Source organism: Hyaena hyaena, unplaced genomic scaffold (assembly GCF_003009895.1).
Source record: "Hyaena hyaena isolate Hyena2069 unplaced genomic scaffold, ASM300989v1 scaffold_1486, whole genome shotgun sequence".
NCBI lineage: Eukaryota > Metazoa > Chordata > Mammalia > Carnivora > Hyaenidae > Hyaena > Hyaena hyaena.
The window spans coordinates 302,079-327,456 of NW_024082119.1; the positions used below are offsets into that span (position 1 = coordinate 302,079).

General features: G+C 37.7%; 1 protein-coding gene across 1 annotated transcript in view; it reads left to right on the forward strand.

The window, feature by feature from the left end:
• COL5A2 (collagen type V alpha 2 chain) overlaps positions 1 to 21,284 on the forward strand; it is a 150,410-nt gene extending 129,126 nt beyond the window's left edge. Inside the window, exons 42-54 of the mRNA XM_039223887.1 lie at positions 206 to 367; positions 1,243 to 1,350; positions 3,633 to 3,740; positions 5,194 to 5,247; positions 7,322 to 7,429; positions 7,952 to 8,005; positions 11,034 to 11,141; positions 11,518 to 11,571; positions 12,593 to 12,700; positions 14,664 to 14,955; positions 15,683 to 15,870; positions 18,115 to 18,354; positions 19,291 to 21,284. Coding sequence (XP_039079818.1) covers positions 206 to 367; positions 1,243 to 1,350; positions 3,633 to 3,740; positions 5,194 to 5,247; positions 7,322 to 7,429; positions 7,952 to 8,005; positions 11,034 to 11,141; positions 11,518 to 11,571; positions 12,593 to 12,700; positions 14,664 to 14,955; positions 15,683 to 15,870; positions 18,115 to 18,354; positions 19,291 to 19,437 — 1,731 coding nt within the window. The 3' untranslated portion in view covers positions 19,438 to 21,284. The remainder of the gene's footprint in view (positions 1 to 205; positions 368 to 1,242; positions 1,351 to 3,632; positions 3,741 to 5,193; positions 5,248 to 7,321; positions 7,430 to 7,951; positions 8,006 to 11,033; positions 11,142 to 11,517; positions 11,572 to 12,592; positions 12,701 to 14,663; positions 14,956 to 15,682; positions 15,871 to 18,114; positions 18,355 to 19,290) is intronic.
• The last annotated feature ends 4,094 nt before the right edge of the window (positions 21,285 to 25,378 follow it).

The following is a 25,378-nucleotide window of genomic DNA, read 5'->3' on the forward strand; positions in this document are numbered from 1 at the left end:
CAAAGGTAATTGTCTGCAAATAACTTAGATTTCCTCCTGGGAAATGCATCTGCAGCTGTGTTTGGTTTAATTTTGTTTAAATCCACTGGATGACTGATTATCTAACAGGAAAAATGGACCCGAGAGCACTTTGTATCAAATCCTCTAATGTGAGGTGGATACAAATCCACTTTGTCCTCCTGGGTTTCTTTCTGTCTTATACTAGGGAGCTCCAGGACCTGCCGGGCCCTTAGGGGAACCCGGGAAGGAGGGACCCCCAGGTCTTCGTGGAGACCCCGGCTCTCATGGGCGAGTGGGAGATCGAGGACCAGCTGGTCCCCCTGGTGGCCCAGGAGACAAAGGGGACCCAGGAGAAGATGGGCAACCTGTAAGTTTTGCATCTTTGTTCGAGGCCACCTCTAATAGAGATATTTACAATAGAAATCCATAATAGTCACTGCCACTCAGAAGCTGTTTATACATTAACCTGGGTCCTATCATAAATCCTTATGCTCTACATGTTTTTAATTTACAATTCTTAGCTCTAGAAAAAAAAGTGTAAGTATAAAATATAACAGCAATGGATGTGGTGTTCAAAAACAAAACAAGAAAACATTCTTTGTTAAATATCAGAGCTCGATAAAGTAAATTTTTAACAAGTACATTATTTTAGGGGCTCTTTGGTGGCTCAGTCGGTTAAGCATCTGACTCTTGATTTCTGCTCAGGTCATGATCTTCTGGTTTGTGAGTTCGAGCCTCGCATAGGGCTCTGGGGTGGCAATGTAGAGCCTGCTTGGGATTCTGTCATTCTCCCTCTCTCTCTGTCCCTCCCCCACATTTTCTCTCTCTCTCTCTCTCAAAAATAAATAAACTTTTAAAAAGTACATTATTTTATTTAATATCTATATGTCTCAACACTAATGTGTTTAGATAGGTCATTATTTATTTTAATCTTAAATTTTCCTTTATCCTTTTAAAAAAAGGAAAAATATTTGCCTGAATAGTCACTTCTTTTATTCCATCAATCAATATCCACTTCACTCTTCATGTTTCTTTGCAACTAATGGGCTGTTTTCACCTTGAAACAATCTTAGAAGCTCTGTGTAGAGCATAAATTAGAAACTAGACATATATGGTATGGTTTCATGAAACAGAGAATTTTTTCTTATACTGAACAATTTATAAAGCCGTGATCTATTATGAAGTGCTTCCTTATAGTTTTACCCCAGAGAATTTCTAATTATAATTTATCCTCAAAATTAGGGTCCAGACGGCCCCCCTGGTCCAGCGGGAACTACTGGGCAAAGAGGGATTGTTGGCATGCCAGGGCAGCGTGGAGAGCGAGGCATGCCTGGCCTGCCGGGCCCAGCGGTGAGTGGTCATGTTGGTCAATATTTCATCTACAATATAATCTGTGAGGAGAGAATTTATCTGTGTGTGTGTGCTTAATATATTTAAAGTCTTTTGTAGACACAAATTCTGACTATCTTAAAAACCTTTGACTTGGAATGTCAAATTCTTTACTTAAGTACCTTACAACAATTTTGAAAAATATATTTATTTAACCCTGGGACCAGAGAAGTAGACAAATAAGGATCTGGATTTTTGGTGACTCTAAATCTTTCTTCAAAGATTAAAAATATCCACAGAGCTAAAGAAGGGGGATAATCTCCTCTGGTGAGTAGTAGCCTCTTTTTAAATAAACATGACTGACAAAAACATTCATACTTCCCAGTTCAGAGGGTAAGTTTTCATAAATCATCAAAGGGAAGAGTAGTTGAGCTAAAGTAATATTGGAGGTGAAAGTGGGGTGAGCTATAAAGATGGACTCCGAAAGTAATCTCCTTTCCCTGGAGGGTGCTAAGAACTGCATATTCCCTGGGATGTGGATAAAAGTTTGACTACTGTTAGCTTTGAAGAGACTAGATTTTACTGCTGAAAGTTTACATGCAGCAGCACTCTCCACAATAGCTAAAACATGGAAAGAGCCTAAGTGTCCATCAACGGACGAATGGATCAAGAAGATGTGGTTTATCTATACCATGGAATACTACATGGCAATGAGAAACAATGAAATCTGGCCATGTGTAGCAACGTGGATGGACCTTGAGGGGGTTATGCTGAGCGAAATAAGTCAGGCAGGCAGAGAAGGACAAATATCATATGTTTGCACATATAGGAGGATTAGGAGGAACTTGACGGAGGAACGAGGGGGAGAAGAAGGGGGGAAATGGTGGGGGAAAGGGAGAGAGGCAAACCATGAGAGACTCTTGAATGCTGACAAAAACTGAGGACTGATGGATGTGGGGGGGAGGAGGGATGGGCATGGAGGAGGGCACTTGTGGGGATGAGCATTGGGTGTTATGTGGAAACTAATTTGACAATAAACTATTTGTAAATAAAAAAAAAGTGTACATGCTTGTGGAAAAGAAATGATGTTTTTATACGGAATGTAGACAGAGAGATATACTGCTGGGACCTTAGAACTGGGGGAATGTGAATAGAGATCTGAATCCAGCAAACCAGGAGTTCGGGGATATCTTATTGTTTCAGCAGTGAGACAAGGAGGAGTGCCTGGGGGCTTAGTCAGTTAAGCTTCTGATTCTTGATTTCATCTTGGTCATGATCTCAAAGTTTGTGAGACTGGAGCCCATGATGGGCTCTGAGCTGACAGTAGGGAGCCTGTTTGGGATTCTGTCTCTCCCTCTCTCTCTTTGTCCACCCCCCTACCCATGTACACATGTACTCTCTCTGTCTCTCAAAAAAAACAAAAGTTGCCTGACTTTTTTTTTTAATCACTATCCAGCTACCACAAACCATGTGCAATCTGCATTTTGCTTCTTTTTTTAATTAAAAAAATTTTTTTAATGTTTATTATTATTGAGACAGGGAGAAACACAGCATGAGTGGGGGAGGGGCCAAGAGAGAGGGAGACACAGAATCCGAAACAGGTTCCAGGCTCTGAGTTGTCAGCACAGAGCCCGGTGCAGGTCTGGAACCCATGAACCGTGAGATCGTGACCTGAGACGAAGTCAGACACCCAACCGACTGAGCCACCCAGGTGCCCCAGTGCCTGAGTTTTGATTATGGCTCAGATCACGATCTCAGGGTTGTGAGATTGAGCACCGCATCAGCCTCTATGCTGTGCATGGAGCCTGCTTAAGTCTCTTTCTCCCTCTCCTTATTCCCCTCCCCAGCTTGTATTCTCTCTCTCAAAAAACAAACACACACACAAAAAACAAAAAAAAAGGAGATGAGGCAGACCAGGAAGTGAAATCTCCCCAGAGTGAGACCAAAGTGCCAGGATTCAGAAATAAAGTGAGTAGACAAAGTGGAAGTGAATGTGGATGAGCATGTCTTATCAGTAACACAGATTCCTTTAGAGCCCCCAGAGTTGACTACATAACACGTGGGATTAGAACCCAAAACACACACCCGAACTGATGGCAAAGGATGCTTTTTAGTCCCTGTGATATGGCAGAATGACCATGATGCTAAGTGAGCATGCCTCTAAGGAGGAACTGTAGTGACGTGGATATTGTGGGATAATGAATTCATTTCTGTAGAGGGAGGGACCGGGGTGCCATTTGGAAAACCACAGGCTTTCTTACATTTCTTCAGAAGCCATTGACATGTGTATGCTTTTATTTCAGGGCACACCAGGAAAAGTAGGACCTACTGGTGCACCCGGAGATAAAGGTCCACCTGGACCTGTGGGCCCCCCAGGCTCAAATGGTCCCGTAGGGGAACCTGGACCGGAAGTGAGTGCTGCAGTGAACATAACTCTCCTCTCCTTGTCTGGCTGTCATGGGGACGGTGTTGTTTGTTTATTTGTTTATTTGCTTGTGTGTTTTAGAAATCAGTTTAGAAATTTAGAAACTGATTGCACATGACACCCAAAGGAAGTTTCTTAGTGATGTTATTTGATGTCCTTTATTTCCCAGGAGAGTAAACTAAATGGTGACAAAAAGGGAAGGTAATAAGACTGGTACCTTTGCACTGACCTTCATCCAGTCTGGAGCCCAGTATTTTAGTTGATTTAGGTTGTTGCCAAATTGTTTTGAAGGGGGAAGGACATGTTCATTAATCTTTTTTCTTGTTATTCCATTCCATAATGGCATATTTGACACATATGCCAAGTTCTGTGGTGATAGGATTAACATAACTATTGCAGCTTACAAAAAGAGAAAGTAAGATCATTTTATTTAAATATCACTCTAAAGTGACGTGATGCGTGCCCTGATCCCTAAGTGTCATTTGAGAGGGAATCAACTCTTGAAAGGTGATTTGAGAAGTTACAGGTTGGGGTCCCCTCTGTAACAGGGCTTTTGTGAGTCCATCCCTGGGCAGTGTCACATTGTCTTGAAACAATCAATGCCTTTCAGAGCAGATTTTGGTCAAATGATGAAAACAGAGTTCTGAAAAAAAAACATAAAGAACATATATTTCACCAAGATATTAAATAACTTGGTTGTGTTATTTTAAAACTCTAAGGATATTGTTTGGTTAAACTTGAGATATGACATGAGGAAAACCATTCATTGGTAATACAGACAAAACATAAAATAGCAAGAATATAATTGTTGCCTATGTATTTCAAAGGATTTGAGGATCCCCTCTCCCACTGTTTTAAAATAAAAAATAGATATGAATAATTTAGATTAGGTGCAGGAGGCGTGTCTGAAGGGGGGGTGGGTTGTTCCTGCTGGTGGGACTCCTCCATCCGGCACCGCCCCCCCAAGCCCACTATTGAAGACGAGGATTAAGTCAACCTGAGCATAGATTTAGTATTGTTCCACACAAAACATTGAAGGACCCAAATTTGTAGCAAATTCCATGGTACTTTTAAAGTTGAGCTGCCATGGTAAATAACAAGGCCTTCTTAATGCTTGAATATGGAATATGTGCACAGGGGAAGGAAATAGCATTGCACTTTATAAGCACTGTAGTGTAAGTGGAAAATGCAGTGTCTTCAATAAGACAGTATTAAAATTGGCACAAAAAAGTAAGAATGTGTTAATAATTTTACAAGCAATTCAAAGTAATAGAAAAGATGGCATAAGACTTTCTTTGACTAAATTTTCCATAAGTGCTAATTTATAGTTTATAGAAGAGAAGTGGAAAACATACTGTAATTTTTCTGGCAGTTGGAATGAGGGTTTTTTTTTTTTGCATTACTCAGCTAACTCATTTTTCAAATATGATTCTTTATAGGGTCCAGCTGGTAATGATGGCACTCCGGGACGGGATGGTGCTGTTGGAGAACGCGTAAGGGCATTTTCACTAATTAGAAAATCTGCAGTGATGTAAATTTTCAAATTTTTGTAATACTAAAGAATAAAATCTACCCTTCTTTTCATAGCTCTGGGGCAGCCCTGATTTTTCTGACAGTAGCTACTTTTTTTATAATGTCATAATTTAGGTAAATCTGGTAAATGAAATGAGATTTGAATACACAGCAAAGTGAGATGGCACTTCTTATTAACTATGGGAAAGCAAATTGCTTTCATATTTGGTGCAACATGAAGATTCTGGATGAGGATACAGATAAAGTAGTATAAAATCCAAACTCATTCCCAAAAGTAGGAAGCAGAAATAGAGCTGTGTGACATCTAAATTTCTCCACTCATCTCCTAACATGAATGCCCCATGAGGAAATAAACCATGTGGCTTTCTAAATATTTATATATCTTATGATGTATTTGAAATCTTGACTGCTGAACTGAAAATATCCCCAACTTTATTTGAAGTTCCAGTCCCTACTCTAAAGTCTGTTCTGACACAATGTCTCTTTTCATTCTGAGAGCTTGTCATGTAGTAGAATGGGCTCTGAAGTCAGATAGACCTCAATTGGAATCTTGATTCCTTAAATCACCTGGGATGAGGTCTTGAACAAATTTTTGGAACCTCAGTTTTCAAAGATGTTAAATATGATCAGTACCTATTCCACTGGACATTTGTGCTTTAAATAACATGTTTAGAGTATGGAGCTTTGAGGACTCTTGGAGTAAGCTTCTCCCCTCATCTACCAGAAAGCACCTGGGTTTTCCCTTGGTCAGTATACATTGTGCAATGCAGTAATCAGAGATATTTCTGATGCATTCCTTGGTAAAATCTTGATATTCTGTGAAACCCTATGCACAGTTTAAGTTGCCATTACTTTTATTTTAATTCTAAATATAAATAGTTGCAAAGGAGGTAATTCCTGGTAAATTCTAAATGTGTATGTCCTTTCAGTACATTTTTTTCAAAATCTTGTATTTGCCAATTTAGCTTATTTAAAGTATTATATGTCCATTCTCTAACCTAATGGTCAAGGCTTATCCTGGCTGCCAAACTAATCAGTCCAATAAGACTTAGTTTCTGTCAGCAAAATAGGTCTGACTCCATATTTCAAGTCAAATAATTATGATAATACATGTTAGTATAACAATAATCTCACCTCTGACTTTCTTAAGGAGATGATAAGATTTGGAGCCTTGTCATAGTTGGGTCATCTGGATAAATAAGCAACATCCTCTTTCTTTCCAAATACCTCTCTGCTTTATTCTCAAGTGAACTGTGCATTCTGGAAAAGTCTTTAGTTTTGTGCCTTGAGATGTTTACTTTATAAAAAGATTGTAGACAGATATGAATGTCTGCTTTTTCTTTCATAAAATGGGAGAAGAGTGATTATTAAAGAGGAAGTAGGGAAGGATGCTTCCAATGAGTTTTCTGAGATATCACTTACGGAGCTGAAAATCTAGAAAGCGGTTTCCTTAAAATTTTCTCAGCCGTCACACTCTGGAAAGTCTCTGTTTATTCCAAGTGAATGGATACACTTGCAGACTGCTGGTGTAAGAAACATGTAAATCCTGGAGCTGACGCTCCTGCTATGCTCCAGCAGTCTTGACTGGGGGAGGAAGAGGGTAAGAGTGAGGGGAAGAAGAGAGGGAGGCAATCTGAAATTGGAATTAACAAGTCAATGCAAGTAAAATATTTAAGTGAAGTATAAGTTGAATAATAAAAACGAGGTTTAAAAGAGGTGTATATATATATATTTTCATGAATAGCATGAGCATACAGAATGCCATTATTTTAGAATAAATATCGGGGTGCCTGGTGGCTCAGTCGGTTAAGCATCCGACTTCAGCTCAGGTCATGATCTCACAGTTTGTGAGTTCGAGCCCCACATCAGGCTCTGTGCTGATGGCTCAGAGCCTGTTTCAGATTCTGTGTCTCCCTCTCTCTCTGCCCCTTCCCCCACTCATTCTCCGTCTCTCAAAACTGAATAAATTCTAAAAAAAAAATTAAAAAAAAAGAATAAATATCAAAAGAGTAATGCCATGGCTCTTCTCATCAGGGTGATCGTGGAGACCCTGGGCCTGCAGGTCTGCCGGGCTCTCAGGGCGCCCCCGGAACCCCGGGTCCTGTCGGTGCTCCAGGAGATGCAGGACAAAGAGGAGATCCGGTAAGGAGAGTCAATTTCATACTGACAGTTGTAACGTCAGGAGGCCGTACAGGGAGCTACATGTATGCCTGCATATAACCACACCTGTGCACTTGCCTAAGCACTCTAAACAAAGAATGATGAACAGTCAATGATGACTCAGTTCTTAAAATCTTAATGGACAACATTTGATTTCTAATAGATTTTCAAAAATTCTGATGTTTTGAATTTCATTATCTAAAAATGTTGTGATTTATAGGAAATATGGTAAGTATGCATTTTGTTAAATTTAAGCCAGTAATGTCCTACCATAGTCGACTAAGGTGATCTTCATTCAGTGAAGTCAATTAATAAAATTGACTAAATAAGTGTCATTGGAGTTGTAGTGAGCATATTCTTATACCTAAGGACATTAGCTTGATTTTAATCAATTAGCCATCAGAGTATCCACATAGATATACAACTTACATATTTGTGAATCCTATATCTATATAGTATACGCATATTTTTTTACATACCAATTTTTGTGAAAATTTCTTCTAGGGTTCTCGGGGTCCTATAGGACCACCTGGTCGAACTGGAAAACGTGGTTTACTTGTAAGTTCTCTGTTTTTCTTTAAAAGTAAAAAACATCTCACACAAAATATACTGCCAACAAAGCACGATTTGAGATTCATAGTGAAATTAGTGAGTTCTTCAAACTTTGGACAAAAATATAAATTTAATACTCAGGAGTTTATATTTGTTTCTATAATGTAAACATATGTCCTCTGAGTTTCACTGTTAGTTCTTTCAGTGATCAGTGAAGACTTTTAGAGTCACAGTTTTCTCCTCAATTAATAGGAATAATAGTGCCCTTTTCTCAGAGATTTCTAAGAATCACATAGAAAAATGGGTTTGAAATCTCTTTGTAAATTTGAAAAGTGCTAGCCAAATATGTTTTAATTTCAGCTAGACTGCCCTGCCCATGTTCTGATCTTTTTGCTATTTGCAGTTGCCTCCAGGTTAATCATTATATAAATGTTTTACCATGAATGAATCATGTCTGATGAGAAGCCTGATAGGCTATGTTCCTTTGACACTCATTATATAAATTAATCTCTATATCGATGAAGAAAAGTTATAGCCCAAATTCATAATCTGTTATTAACTCATATTTCTGAGCTTTGATTTGAACCTGATTGGAAATATCATAGTTACATGGCATGTCAAGTGAGCAATTTTCTAACTAGTTATAAAAACAATGTGGTTTATTTTTCATGATTAAATTATTTTTAGTTAATAATTTAAGTAGGTGCTTTCTGGTTTAGTTTATTTTCAGTTATAAAATTTTAAGGCATCCCCAAAATAAAAGAACTTCTCTAACATGAAAACATTCAGGCTGATTTTTAGTATATAAATTTGTGTTGTTATATAGAATATGTAAAAGTAACTGAGATCTAGTCTTATTTTTATTATAAAAAGAATCACATACTGTTCGACAATTAGGATGTACAAATTAAAAAAAAAAAAAAAGGAGTATGAGAGAGAACCAAAATAATAAGAGGAAGAAACTATTCAGAAGAAAATTAACCTGAGAGCCAGTCTATTTGATATTTTCCATTCCCTGAAGTCAGACTGATAAGAGTTTGAATTCTCTTTAGGAAAACTAAAGACAATAGAAGCTGTCCCTATAGTAGGTGACCCTTTGCCTCTAGGCCATTTACTGTGAACCTCTGGAGCCCTGGAGTTGCTTCTATTCCCTAAGACTTAAAAAAAAAAAAGAAAAAAAACCCAAAAGGGCAGCCCAAGACTAATCAGACTGATCTGTTCATTCCCACCTCTTCTCTAGGCATAGCTTTTATCCCACAATAAGATGTTGAATTACTGCTTTTCCTTTAGTTTCTCAGGATCTGGATTGATAGTTTTGGGTATAGATATTGCAGATAAAAGGATAACAAGCATTTCATTGTGTTTTTTTAAAAAATTTTTTTAATGTTTATTTATTTTTGAGAGATAGACAGGCAGACAGACAAAGCATGAGCGGGGGAAGGGGCAAAGAGAGAAGGAGACAGAATACAAAGCAGGCTCCAGGCTCTGATCTGTCAGCACAGGACCCGATGCAGGGCTCGAACCCACGAACTCTGGGATCATGACCTGAGCCAAAGTCAGACACTTAACTGACTATGCCACCCAGGTGCCCCTCATTGTGTTTTCTTTAGAGAAGAGGGGCTTAATAATAATATTCTTCTAACACTTGCTTGAATAAGACTTTGCCGATTTTGTATGTTCCCCCAAGTTTGAGATATAATTGGCCTATAATATTATTAAAGGGCACAGCACAATGATCTGATGTAGGTACACATTGTGAAATGATTGCCACAACACCAGTGTAAATAGGACTTGTCATCTCACATAGCTGCAAATTTTCTTTTCTTGTGGTGAGAGTGTTTAAGATCTACTCTCTTAGCAACTTTCAAATATGGCCAGTTTCTTAATATAGTCCCAGCTGTCATATCCAGTTAACATATCTACATGTGCAAATTTAATAAACATTCCTTTCTTAGAGGTAATATAAGAGAATAATAACTCATGTTTTAATTTGAAAGAATCTATGTATGGTGGCATATTTTCACATAAATATATCATCATAATATATGAAATAGAGTCTTTGGAAAATGTTTCAGCTAAGTTAGCTCAAACTTAAAAATGCATCATTTTTATGGGGCATGTGATTGACTCAGTCGGTTAAGCGTCTAACTTCGGCTCAGGTCATGATCTCATGGCTCATGGGTTCAAGCCCCATGTCAGGCTCTGTGCTGACAGCTCAGAGCCTGGAGCCTGCTTCAGATTCTGTGTCTCCCTCTCTCACTGCCCAACCCTCGCTCGCACTCTGTCTCTCTCCCTAAAAAATAAACATTAATAAACAATTTTTTTTAAAAATGCATCATTTTCATGTAATGCAGGGTAAACATTAAAAAACTGAATCTTTAGGAAAACAGTAGTATATATCTTATGTTTTTAGTGATCACCTTCATTTTTGGAGAAAATAGACACAAGCTTCTAGGTCTAATTCTGTAAGTTAACTATGTTAGTTCACACAGTAGTCCCTCCTCCCGCATTGTGCTCTGTGGGGTTTGTTACCCATGGTTAACTGCAGTCAGTAAGCAGTATGATCCTCCTGACATATCATCAGAAGGTCGGTAGCAGTTTAACACTATGTCACAATGCCTACGTCACTTACCTCACTCATCTCATCACATAGGCATTTTATCCATCTCACATCATCACAGGAAGAACGATTAGTAGAGTACAATAAGATATTTAGAGAGAGAAAGACCACATTCAGATAACTTTTATTATAGTGTATTATTGTAATTGTTGTTTTATTATTAGTTATTGTTAATCTCTTAATTCATGCCTAATTTATAAATTAAACTTTATCATAGGTATGTACGTATAGGAAAAAAAATATAGTATGTATAGTGCTCGGGCATCCACTATGGATCATGGAACTTATCCCACATAGATAAGGGAGGGATTGCTGTACAGTATTCAAGAGTGTAGTATATACAATTGTAAAAATTAAAATTGTGGTAAGTTGTAGTCTTAACAAGCAATATACACACTGTGACCCTATTTCTAGGGACCTCAAGGACCTCGAGGTGACAAAGGTGATCATGGAGACCGTGGTGACAGAGGTCAGAAGGGTCACAGAGGATTCACTGGTCTACAGGGTCTTCCTGGACCTCCTGTAAGTTATCTTTCGAAGTATTATTTGCTTGCCATGTGGAAATACACAGGTATCTTGACATAAATATATATTTGCCTATTAAATGGTTGGACCTTTTGTATCTTATTTTCATTTCAAAGCATATCTTGATGAATATGTAATTACCCATTTGCCATATATCAGCTGTAGTTTTGTCAGGAAGAAATAAAGCAAAGGATATACGTTCCCTTACTCCTACAGTTTAGTATTAGTCAACTCATATAGACATTGTAGAGATTGAAGACTTTAGAAATTAGTATATGCTGCTGAAGTCAATGAGACCACATTTTTAAAAGCTGACAATGGCAAAATGCAGGTGTAAATATTTTGGCAACATTTCTTACTTTTTCCTACTTAGGGTCCAAATGGTGAACAAGGCAGTGCTGGAATTCCTGGACCATTTGGCCCCAGAGTAAGTAACAAAACCTAATAAGTTGCTGATGTAAATAATAATGCTTTTGGTAACAAAGTGCTAAGTCCTGAGTATCATTTTCATGGCATTGAAGCAGGAGTTAGGCCCAGATCCTCTGCAGCTAGAAGCAAATATATGAGATAAGCCATTCAGCAACCACCTTTAAGTAGAAATATTCTGAAATATCACATATTACTTCATGGAACCATGAAGTACTTAGTGTGAATATACTTATCTGTAACTTCATTTTCTTACTCTGTGTTCATAGAAATTTCCATTAAACCTATATTCTTTGAGAACATATAATGGGACTTATCATGAAGTGGAAACAGATTTTGAGGCTTGATATGTTTTTCTTTCTCTAAGTAAGTGAGATACTTTCTCAGAAAGTATGAGTTTGCATAAGGCTAATTTGGAAGCAAATCATTAAATGAAACCAATATTTGAAGCTTTAAAAAATTCTACATTAGTGTTAATGCTGCCTCCAATAGGTCATTAATGTCATAAGACAGCTGACACATGTAATTATTTCAAAAAATCATTGGAAAGAATTTCTCCTATCTAAATACAAATCATACATAACACTGAGAAGAGTAGTATTGACATAACTAGGATGTGAGGAGATCCTGGGGAATAAGCCCGCAAATTTAACTTATATCAATCCCTCTAACTTCTGTCATTTTCTTAGTCCTAGTTAATTAAATTTTCTAATTAACTTTCCAATACATGAGATTTGATGAAACAGCATCCTTCCAAAAAAAAAGTAGATAACCAGTCCATTCAGGTTTTTAACTGAAATTTGGTTAAAACCAAAGCTGAATGCTTTGGGCATGCTTGGATGATGGAGAGTTCATGTGTGGTGAAACAGGGAACAGTAGAGAGCCAGAACTCTATTGATTAGTCATCAGGAATATGAATGCGAAAACATTGTGACAGCTCGTAAGGAAAATAGTTCTTTGATTAGATGGTCATTGTAAACGTCTTCTTCATAAATCTAAAATATAGTCTTTGTTTCTGGCAGGGTCCTCCAGGCCCAGTTGGTCCCTCAGGTAAAGAAGGAAACCCTGGGCCACTTGGGCCTATCGGGCCTCCTGGTGTGCGGGGCAGTGTCGGAGAAGCAGGACCTGAGGTAATCACGGGGGTTGCATGCAGGTGATGCTGTTGCTTCCCATCGCCTGTGCAGCATGATGAGCGAGAGATTTAAGGAACTCTGAAAACAAACCTAAAAGTCACACAAGAGCTTGTCTAAGTAACTCCTCCGAAGAGTTAAATCCAGGTTATTTAGTGTATATAAAATTAGAGTCCAGGGTACTGAATGTGACTTGACTTCATGCGACATCAACGAGAGAAAGGAGCAATTATAATTAAAATTATGAAATGTTGCTTTGCTTTAAATAACTAAGTGTGAGATTTGATGAATAATCATTCATGAATGTTAGAAAGTGGAAAATATGAAATTAAAGTTTTTCTCTTTTGAGAATGACATTTAGAAAAGTTTTAAATTGGGGCTCCTGGGTGGCTCAGTTGGTTAAGCGTCCGACTTCGGCTCAGGTCACGATCTCACGGTTCGTGGGTTCGAGCCCCGCATCGGTCTCTGTGCTGACAGCTCAGAACCTGGATCCGGTTTCAGATTCTGTATCTCCCTCTCTCTCTGACCCTCCCCGGCTCACGCTCTCTCTCTCTCTCAAAAATAAATAAAACATTAAAATAAAAAGAAAGTTTTTAAATTAAAGCTTTTTATTAAAAAATTCCAACAATATCAGCTTGGGAAACATCAGGAATTTGGGAAGCATTCTCATATATCTGCCACACACATGTGTACTTGTGTGCATGTATGTATATGAGTTTTGCGTCCCTCTCTGGTGTTTCTTCCTCTCTGGTCTTATTTCCCTTTCCCTTCTTACTCCTATCTATTTCTTTTAATGGTATTATCATTAAATTAAATATGTATTATTTATTATATGGATGGAATAGCCTTATTTTCCTATGGTCAAGAGGAATATTTCCTATTTATTTCTCTGTGCATGGAGAACAGCTACAGAATTAGAATACCTCTGACTTATGTGGCTCTTGTGGTTCAGCAGTCCTTGATAGAAAAAAAAATTTCTTCCCTTCATTAGCAGAAAGGAATGCATAGAATCATGATATGACTTTAATGGGGGCAAAAATGATTTAATAGTCTGTTGAGGATGAGGCAGGGTTGGGACTGAAGGGTGAAGCAACTTGGCCAGAGCACTTGATCAGTGGCATGGTCAGTTCAGAGCTCCAGCCCTCTGACTGCCAAGACTGTGCTCCAGACAGAAAACACAGATGCAGCATCTCTTCCAGTTGTCAGCCATTTCTCTCAAGTAGCTGAGCTCTTCCTTGAGAAATCGCAGAAAGGATTGATAGCAAGGATCCACTTCCAAGCCCCTGTGACTTCCCTATTATTCCAATAGTTTTTGTTTGGCAAAAAAAATAAGAGAGCTGTTTATTTTTGATAAAAAGGTTAAAGACAACTTCCTTCAGTTTTGTTTAGTACAGAGAATTTTTATCTACACACCAATTAATACACATAAAACGACTGCCTATACTTCCCCCCATATTTGGGAGCAGGGGAAAATTCTTCTGTGGGTGTTTCTTGTGGGTGTGTCCTTGATAGAGATGTGAGGCCTTGAAGAACTAGCACCCACAACTCTTCTGCATCTCCTCCTCCAGCTTCTGTCCATAAATCCTTTTAAACATTTTAGCTGTGCTTTGCCCAAAGAGTGTGGAAATGAATGTACATATCTAGACATTCTTAACACAAAATATATTGGGTCATCAAGAGCAAATGTTTTGCGCTTTGATTTTTATTGGTCTCAGATGCTTACAAATATGTTGTCTGATTAAGGTTATGCATCATTTCTCATCCTTAGGAAGTTATAGGTTGCCAGGCCAGAGCCATCTAGTTTTAAAAGGTCATGAGGTCATAGATCTGTCAGTGCCATCAAACTGCAGTATCTCCACGTAACTCCCTATGCACCAAGTCGCATCAGTGCCATTGTGTCCAGCTGAAAAACAAAACCCCCCAAAATATATTAACTATATTTCCAATTTTTTCCAAAAATTAGGGTCCTCCTGGTGAGCCTGGTCCACCTGGTCCCCCAGGCCCTCCTGGCCACCTTACAGCTGCTCTTGGGGATATCATGGGTCACTACGATGAGAGCATGCCAGATCCACTTCCAGAGTTTACTGAAGATCAGGCGGCCCCTGATGACAAAAACAAAACTGACCCAGGGGTCCATGCTACCCTGAAGTCACTCAGTAGTCAGATTGAAACCATGCGCAGCCCTGATGGCTCTAAAAAGCATCCAGCCCGGACCTGTGATGACCTAAAGCTTTGCCATTCTGCAAAGCAGAGCGGTGAGTACCCATGTACCCATTTGAGCCAAGTCCATTGTTTCCCATTGGATTCTCCACTGCATCCCAAAATATTTTATTGACTCTCTACTTAGTGACAGACACAAGAGGTAAAATGGCAAATGTCACAGAATTTATGCTTTATGGTGGGACAGTCAATGACATGAAATTTTATAGGATAAGATGATAAGTATCATAAAAGAGGACATATTCTATTAATGATCCATTTTCATGTAGTTATAGAGATAATTTACAGCATTCTAATTGTAAGTTCAACTCATTTACTTACTTTAGTCATAGTTTTGACAATATGTTATTTTATTACATTCCAATTACATTTTGATTTCAAATATTGGCTTTGTAAATTTCATGAGAACACATTCATTTTGGCAAAGCCACTTAATTATGGTGACTTATCTCTTTTGGTATAGTTTTCTCATTTATACAACGAGGATTGTGATATTTCCTTCCCATGTGTGCATTGAGCCTTAAGCACATGATTTGGCAAACTGCCTTAGCACAAACACTGCTTCCCTGTGCAGAAAGGACTCCAATGTGTTAGTTACTTTTTCCTTAACTGCAGACTATTTTCTTAACTGAGATACTCTCTCTTAAAAGAGTCCTTTATCAGTGAATTCATATTTTCAAACCCTCTGTTAATTCTTCTAGAGACTCATGATCATGTTTGAAATTCTCTTTACTTGGCAAATATTTTTATTTTGGAAAATAGGTGAGTACTGGATTGATCCTAACCAGGGATCTGCTGAAGATGCAATCAAAGTCTACTGCAACATGGACACAGGAGAAACGTGCATTTCAGCCAACCCATCCAGCGTGCCTCTTAAAACCTGGTGGGCTAGCAGATCTTCTGACCATAAGCCCGTTTGGTATGGTCTTGATATGAATAGAGGATCTCAGGTAATTTAATATGCTTACTTAAAATTGAATTCTTTGCTTTTCATTATTTATTTCATTTTATTTATTTAAGGTTATGCTATTATTTTTGACCAAATTTATTATTGCATAAACAAATTTTACTATGAATTGTATTAACATAAATTTTGCATGATAATTTTCCCATTGATGGAATGCGGAAAAGTAATTATTCTTAATATTGGTTCCTTTAACGCATGTGACACTGATTGTAGAGTATATTTAAAGGGATCTTGCCGCAGTTGCAAGACAGGGATTATATTTAGCATCAAGAGACCTTGGTGACACGTACCTGCATCTCTTGCCAATGTTGTGACCTCAGGAAGTCGCTTAACCTTTTGGAGCCTCAGTTTTGCCATTTTATTTTTTTAAGTTTTATTTATTTATTTTGTGTGTGAGAGAGAGAGGATGAAAAGGGAGGGGAAGAGAGAGAGAAAGAATCCCTCCATGCTCACAGCGCAACACAGGGCTCGATCCCATGAACCATAAGATCATAACTTGAGCCAAAATCAAGGTTTGGTTGCTCATCCCATCGAGCCACCAGTTGTCCCCTTTTTGCCATTTTAATTTAATTTAATTTATATGTTTATTTACTTTTGAGGCAGAGAGAGAGAGAGAGGAGAGAGAGAGAGAGCACAAGCTGGGGAAGGGTGGAGAGAGAGAGAGGGAGACACAGAATCCAAAGCAGACTCCAGACTCTGAGCTGTCAGTGCAGGGCCTGACGCAGGACTCAGACTCACAAACTGAGATCGTGACCTGAGCTGAAGTCAGCCACTTAAGCCACTGAGCTACCCAAGCGCCCCCAGTTTTGCCATTTTAAAGTGAAAGTGATAATATTTATCTCAGTCTCTGTATGAATATAAAGAGCTTAATATTGTCTCTGGTACATGATAAGCTATAAATAAATATTAGGTAATCACTATAATAGTATTTTTAATAATTAAATCACTTTGTAAATTTTGTAGTGTTATTTAAACTTAAGCTGTCTTTATAATTACAGTTGAACCTTGAACAACACAGGGGTTAGGGACAAAAATCAGTCAAAAATCTGTGCAGCCAGAAATTTGCCTATAACATTTGAGCCCCCCAAAACTTAACAAGTAATTGCCTACTGTTGACTGGAAGACCTACCAATAACATAAGCAGTTGGTCAACAAATATTTTGCATGTTATATGTATTACATACTATATTCTTACAATAAAGTAAGCTAGAGAAAAGAAACTATAACTCAGGAGAAGGAGAAAATACATGTACAGCACTGTACTGTGGTGCTGAAAAATTTCTGTGTGTAAGTGTCCCCCTGCAGTGAGCTGCATGTTATTCAAGGGTCAACTGCATGTGAATTTATTAATATTTTTCCTTTATGTTTCTTTCATGGTCCTGTATTCAGATTCTCAACCAGCCTTGCCACTTACTATTGTAATATGAATATTTCATTTTAGGTCTCTTTATGGCAGCCTAACTCTGAAACTTTCTTCTCAACTCTGCTTCTGACCTTCCCTCAGAACTCATTATAGTAAACATAATAAGACATTATAGGTGTGAACAGGATATACTAGAATCTACTATTATTTAATAGGTAGGGAAATTTAAATTTTAAATATACCCAATTGAAATGTAATTTAGTTAATATACTATGTAAAAGGCTCAGATAGGAGCATTGAAAATAAATCTCAAAATAGAAGAGAAGCAGAAAAGAGCCTGTAGGAAGATATTTTTGATTATCTGTTTTTGTTAGCTAATAGAAAGCCTATAATTCCTATTTCCTATAAGTATGTAACAGTGGGTTTAAAAAATTAAGTCTCCATTATTATTATAATTCGCAATAAGAACAGGGAGTTATTTTTGATACATGATTGTACCAATCCTCAAGTATAACTTCTTTATAAAAAGCAATATTCAAGATTTTTTTACATAAATAGAGAAGCAGATAAAAAATACTTATACTTTCTCTAGTGAGTTATAATTATCATTGGTTTCATTACCTTTTGTTTGGGGGTAATAAGGACAGAGGCTCTTCCTTGTAAGTATTTATAGAATTTTTAAAATATCTTTCATATATAGGTAGAGTATGTTGTATGAAAGAATAGAAGTAATACTCTTCAAAATTGATGTCTGAAAGCAACATACATGCACGCTGGCTCGCGTGTGCGCACGCACACACACGCATGCATGCATGGCACTTATTAAAACCCTTCGTATGACAAAGATTCTTTTTGTTTTTCTAGTTTGTTTATGGAGACCATCGGTCACCTAATGCAGCCATTACTCAAATGACCTTCTTGCGCCTTTTATCAAAAGAAGCTTCCCAGAACATTACTTACATCTGTAAAAACAGTGTAGGATACATGGATGATCAAGCCAAGAACCTCAAGAAAGCTGTGGTTCTCAAAGGGTCAAATGACTTGGAAATCAAAGCAGAGGGAAATGTTAGATTCAGATACATAGTTCTTCATGATACTTGCTCTGTAAGTACTTTTAATCTATATTGATCTGGTTGAGGAAAAAGTTATTTTTGTTAAAAATACTGCCTTGGCAGATGTGAGGGCAATTTTACCCAGTCTATAATTATGCATAGTAGCTTCATTTATACTTGTTCTATAGGATAACGTGAATGTGTGTTAGTACATGAAGCATCATAGAAGTTTTAATACAATAATTAACAAAGGACTGGATCCTTGGGATTCAACCCAGCTCTTCTGCAAACTCACTTCGGTTCTCCTGCAAGTCACTTGATTTCATCTCAGTTTCATGCTTAAAATTCCTTGATTCTTTTTTTTTTTTTTAATTTTTTTTTTTTTAATGTTTTACTTATTTCTAGGAGAGAGAGAGAGACAGCGTGAGCAGGGGAGGGTCAGAGAGAGAGGGAGTCACAGACTGAAACAGGCTCCAGGCTCTGAGCTGGCAGTCAGCACAGAGCCCGACGCGGGGCTCGAGCCCACTAACGGCGAGATCATGACCCAAGCGAAAGTCGGACGCTTAACCGACTAAGCCACCCAGGCGCCCCTAAAATTCCTCGATTCTAAAATATACAATCAATCTGAGCTATTCCTTGAATTTTTGACTGATTTGTATGTCTCTCCATTTGCATATATAGATATAAAAAAGGAAAATATTTCAAGATGGATTATTTCATTTGTGAAAAGCAAAAAGGCTTTCCGTTTATGTTTTTAGTGACCATTTTGGAAGCTGCAAAAGAACAAAAGGGATTTCCTCAATTTAAAGCATGAAAGAAATGCCTGCAGCCATGCCAGTACCAACTTGATTTTAGCAGTGCTCTTAATTTTAAGTAGTGCTTTAAAAGTCACTGTGTTCACATTATCAAATTTGTCTTGGAAGTTTATGTCTAACGTCTTTGGAATAATTTGTATATACTATTAACCTTTTGCACTGTTTAATTCCAGAAACGAAATGGAAATGTGGGCAAGACCATCTTTGAATATAGAACGCAGAATGTGGCACGCTTGCCCATCATAGATCTTGCCCCTGTGGATGTTGGCAGCACAGACCAAGAATTTGGCGTAGAAATTGGGCCAGTTTGTTTTGTATAAAGCAAGCCAAGGTACATCGACAATGAGCACCACCCCCGCCATCAATGACCACCACCATTCACAAGAATCTTGACTGTTTGAAGCTAATCCTGAGACTCTTGAAGTAATGGCTGATCCTGCATCAGCACTGTATATATGGTCTTAAGTGCCTGGCCTCCTTATCCTTCAGAATATTTATTTTACTTACAATCCTCAAGTTTTAATTGATTTAAAATATTTTTCAATACAGTTTAGGTTTAAGACGACCAATGACAACGACCACCTTTTAAAAAAGTAAACTGATTGAATAAAATGAATCTCCGTTTTCTTCAATTTATTTCAGTGTAATGACAAAGTTGCTAAGTATTTATGAGAAAATTCTTCTTCCTGGCAGGTAGCTTAAAGAGTGGGGTATGTAAAACCACAATATATGTTTATTTCACTTGGCTGTAGTTTGAAAAATACAAAGTAGTGCCCTTTTATAACCTTTCATTCCCAGATTATCAATTAAAAATGAAGCCAAAATGTTTACCCTTGTGATTGAAACCCACATTCATGTCTTGAGATTCTGTAACTACCGTAGAGATTCTTCAAAGAGAACTTGAAAAAATACGCATCAGTTTCTCACTGTCTTAAATGGGATTTTTAAATAATACATTTTCATTTGAATTTCAGGAAAACAAAGTGATCTGAAATTTTTGTAAAGGGTAGTGAGTTCAGACTTCTCATTCAGATTAAAAGTACTTTTCCCTCTTGACTCAGTCTATCAATATAGATAGAAGTTACCATGAGTATACCATTGAATACATTTGCACTTTCTTGTTTAAGAAGACATTGAATGAAAAATAATTTACACGTACAACTTTATAAACATATGTCCAGGACCCAAAGTGGAGAGTCTTCCACATGTACAATCTCATCATCCGGAAGCCTATAATGAAGAAAAAGATTTAGAAACTCAAGTGGTGGAGCTGACTCTATTCAAATGTGATGATTGGAATTAGAACATTTGGCCTTTGAACTCTCATAGGAAAAGTGACCCAACATTTTTTAGCATGAGCTACCTCATCTCTAGAAGCTGGGATGGACTTACTATTCTTGTTTATATTTTAGATACTAAAAGGTGCTATGCTTCTGTTATTATTCCAAGACTGGAGATAGGCAGGGCTAAAATGTATTATTATTTTTCCTCTAATGATGGTGCTAAAATTCCTTTTATAAAATTCTTTACAAATAAAGATGGTTTCATCAATACCACTTGTGAAAAAAATACTGTTAGACTCCCCATTTCTGAAAGAAGGAGCATTGTTCCAGTGCCTTTTCATTGTTCATCTGTCATACTGTATCTGGAATGTTTTGTAATACTTGCATGTTTCTTAGACCAGAACATGTAGGCCCCCTTGTGTCTCAAGGTTTTTTCCCCCCTTAATTGCATTTGTTGGCTCCATTTTTATTTTTTCTTTAAAAATAAACAGCTGGGACCATCCCAAAGGACAAGCCATGCACGCAACTTTAGTCATGTATCTCTGCAAAGCATCAAATTAAATGCACGCTTTTGTCATGTCAATGGTTTTCGTTTTGTGAAATTCCTTTGAACATATTAGGTCCATTTTATTTCTAATAGTGAAAAGTAAAGTGTTGTGGTATTCTTGCCATTTGTTTACAGGGTAAAACAACAAATACCTTCCATTGTATATACTGGCTTAGAAATGAAAATCAATTTCAAATCACCCACAAAGGCAACACGACACTAATTATCGCTGTCTATGCCCTTAAAACTCTCAGGTGGTATTACTGATAAAAAGAGAAATGCAACTGGTTTTTCATGGTTGAAAGAACTGTGATAATAAAATGTATGTTTCAAAGTATATCCCATATGAATTTAGCCTAAATGTTTTCAGAGTTTTATTTTCAATATTTATTTCACAACTTTGTTTTTCCCCAAATGGGTTATTATTTGAGTTCTACATCTTACATTTGAATATTTATATACCTAAAGACATTTGTGAGTTTTGTTTGTATTAAAACTTCCTTCAAGTCCAACCTATACAGGTTGTACAAGTTCAGATAGATAAACCGGAAATATGTGGTGATTCTCTTAATTCAGAAACACTAATAATCTCTAGCTATAGAAATACTAGCTCTTATTTGGAGCTCAGGAATAAAAGTTTGCCCCAGACAATTCCGAAGGCCCTTAAATGCCTTGAGCTCTAGATCCACAGGCCCCACTAGACCCATAGACTTCTTTACCTTCCTAAATGATACTTCAAACTCTACATGGTCAAAGGTGAAATAATCTACAGCTGGGGAGGATGGTGACATTCATTTATTATTAATTTATTAAAAATACAAATGAAAATTAATAGAAATGAAAAAGATAGCAAAGGAAGCATAAAGAATGCTGAAAAAGTCTCAAACCCATAAAATGAGGCAAATTATGGCCAAGTTGAATGTACTTTATTCCAAATTGAAAAGAGATTCAGAGAAATTATAGGCAAAATTCCTCCTCACTAGAATGGCAGTATATGGCAGAAAGCAGGTGCAAAAAAAAATCTGGGGAGAAAAAGAACACTGATTAGAATTACCTTTGGCTCAGTCAGTTAAGTGTCTGACTTCGGCTCAAGTCATGATCTCACAGTTCATGGGTTCAAGCCCCACATCAGGCTCTGCCGGAGTCCTGCAGGATGATCCCTGAAGGATGGACGGTGTCAGCGAGAGAGTGAGAGAGCCCTGAGATTCTTTCTGATCATCAGGCAGGCATCTCTGCACTGACTGACACTCAGTTTAATTTATGGTTAAGTGTATGGGGAACAGCACAGAAGTGGCATTTGCCTTAGACATTAATCGTTGATGACAAATTTCCTTGATATGTAAAAATTTACCAGAACATAGATTTGTAGAAGACTCATGCATAACCTTTATCAATAGTTATTGATGTAGGTGATTTAGATGCTTATCATATGGGAAAGGAAGGTGTCTTTAGCATTCAAATACAGCCAATGTTTTTAGCATAGCAAAGGCAAAAGTTAGTTCTTTGTGAGCAGGGGTCAATTGCCTGTTTGCTTAAGGGGAAGTATAAGAAAAAACAGGATTTTCAGGAAACACAAATGTTTGCTCCCTTAATCACGAAAGAAGAAATTCCTATAGTAAGTTCCTTCACAAGGTGCAGTCAGCATATTAGGAATAGAATAAGGGGACAAATCACTCCCAATACCAATCAGCAAGGTAACTTGGGGGTCGGTGTTCAAGCAAAAACAATTGAGTGGGGGTAGATAGCAATCATCATCTGACAGGAGGAAGCCTTGCAAACCTGCCTTAACCTCATAAGGATTATTCTCGACTAGTGAGTTCAGAATGGCTCCAAACAAGGCTCTGTGCTGACAGCTCAGAGCCTGGAGCCTGCTTTGGATTCTGTGTCTCCCTCTCTCTTGCTCTCTTTCTCTCTTTTCTCTCTCTCAAAAATAAATAAAAGTTAAAAAAAAGAACTACCTCAGAGTCCCCATCCTACCATGAAAAAGAGCATCTTAAGGTAACATTTTTACTTTGAAATTATGAAGATTTCAGGAAAGACTAAGAATAATCTCTTAAAAGGTAATTTGGGGGATGAGTTCCAACAATGGTAAACCAAGGCAATGATACCACATGACAACAAAAAAGCCTATAATGGAGCACAAGGCATGTCAGTAAGCTGATTTTTTTTTTAATCAAAATCGTCGGATTACCCAAGAGCAGCATTTCTTCCCATTTTACGTCATTTTATCCAAATTTAAGTGTTGGCATTCCCCAAGGATCTGTCTTTTTCTCTTTACCTTCACACTCAATACTCTGTCATCACTGGCCATTATCCATCCATGTCCACGGTTTTAATTACTATATGTCAGTAGCTCCAAAATGCATATACACAGCACAAATCCCTCCTTGGAGTTTGAGAAATGCATACATAAAAGTTTAACTCATCATATTCATTTGTTTTTCAGAGGTACTTGCAGCTCAGCATCTTAAAAAAAATTCATGATATTTCTATCTCAAAGCTGGTTTATATTCTGTGTTCCCTATCTCAGATGATAGCCTCTTCATCCATACATTTAGTCAGGCCAGAAAGCTGGGAGTGTTCTCGTCACCTCTCTCCCTCACCGAGCCAGAATTCTGGCATTGCTAAGTACTTTCAATTTTGTCTTGTGAAAATAAAGGAAGCCTAATTTATAACAGAGTTGGAAAGCCCTCAAGGGGGAGCTCTCACAAACTATCGCTTGTAAGAAGCATATCTTGAATTTCCCAGCAGGAAAGAAGCAATTTATGTACCCTACAAGGAGGAAAGAAGAATTTCTCTTTGCCTAGCAACAGCACAGCCAATGAAAATTCAGTGAAACAGTCCCTCCCAGCTTCCTCTTCCTTTGTTCTTCAGACTTGCTATGGCTCATGGTTCCCTATAGTTTCCTGGTTCCGAATTGCAATTCCTGGGCTATTTCCAGTAATATAAACTCATTTTGAGTAAAATAACTGGTACTTTTGTTTTTTTTAAGTCAACAGCCAAATAAATGTTTCTTAAAACCATATACTTCTCTCCCTCTCCCCTGCCACTATGCTAGTCCATATTATCATTATATCTCACCTGGGCTCCTTCAGTAGCCTTCCAATAGGTTTTCAGGTATCCATTGTTGTTTTTTTCTGATTCATCCTTCCCAAAGAGCTGGAATGGTCGATTTGAAATACTGATCTGAAATTGTCACTTCACTCGCCCCCCCCCCCCCCCCCCCATCCAATGTGCTTGCAGGCACACACACACACACACCCCTTAAAAAAACTTTGGTGGAAACTTCTGGGATAAAGACAAAAATCCTTAAACTCTGAGTCTCTGCAATGACCTGACACCTGACTTTTGAAGCTTCATGCTGCCACTAATCAGCCTAACTCTCTCCTCCACACACAATGGATTTCTGTCCATTTCCTAAAAGAAAGATTACCCAGTCTGTCAAAATCTAATTGGATATATATTCCTTTTGCTCAGCTTACTTCCACTTATCTTTTAGATTATGTTTAGATACATCCTCACCCTTCACTACCACCCTGGCTAGATAAAGTCCCTATTATAAAGTCTCTTGGCACTCTGTACTTTTACTTATAGCACAATTATAATGCTTTATACAATTATATGATTATTAAATTAGTGTCAGTCTTCTCTATTCATTGTATTTGTTACAAGGGTAGTGGCTGTTTACAAGGATCTAACATACTGCCTGGTATTTGTTTTTGTTCAAAATATATTCATTGAGCAAGTGACGAGGAATTAGATATAACCCCACGTAAAATCCCTATAGAATCTTAAAAACACAGAACATGATAAAATCATTCTAAAGTTCACTGGAAAAAATATGAAAGAAAAATAGTAAGGAATCCTTCTCAAAACAGAAATGAGTAAAGATGGGTCACTGGCCTTACTAGATAAAATTAGATGAAAAATATAATAAAAAGCTACTGGCCACAGTGAAAGAAGAGTACTCAAAAATGAACCTATATATCTATATTAGAATTTAATGTATAATTAAATTCTCACTTAGTAAATTATATTACAGACACTTGAAAGAAATTTATCATTTTATTTAATTTTTCTTTTATTTTAGGGAGAGAGTTTGGGTGGAGGAGAAGTGGTAGAAGGAAAGAGAGAGAGAGAGAGAGAATATTAGAATATTAAGCAGGCGAGAGAGGGGGCAAGATGGCGGAGAAGTAAGGAGCTCCGTACTTGCACTCGCACCCATGCATCACACGGAAAAGATCTGAAGCCATTGGAAACCTTACAAAATCTGAGAGGTTGGGGGAAAAAAGGACGCAGAATCCACGGAGAAAGCCTTCTAACGTGAGTGTGAACTGGGGACGATAAAATTGGGCCGGGATCGGAGACTCCAGGATCGGAGGCGGCCCCCCTCTACCCTCTACGGGGAGTGAGAGGGGGAAAAGGAGAGAG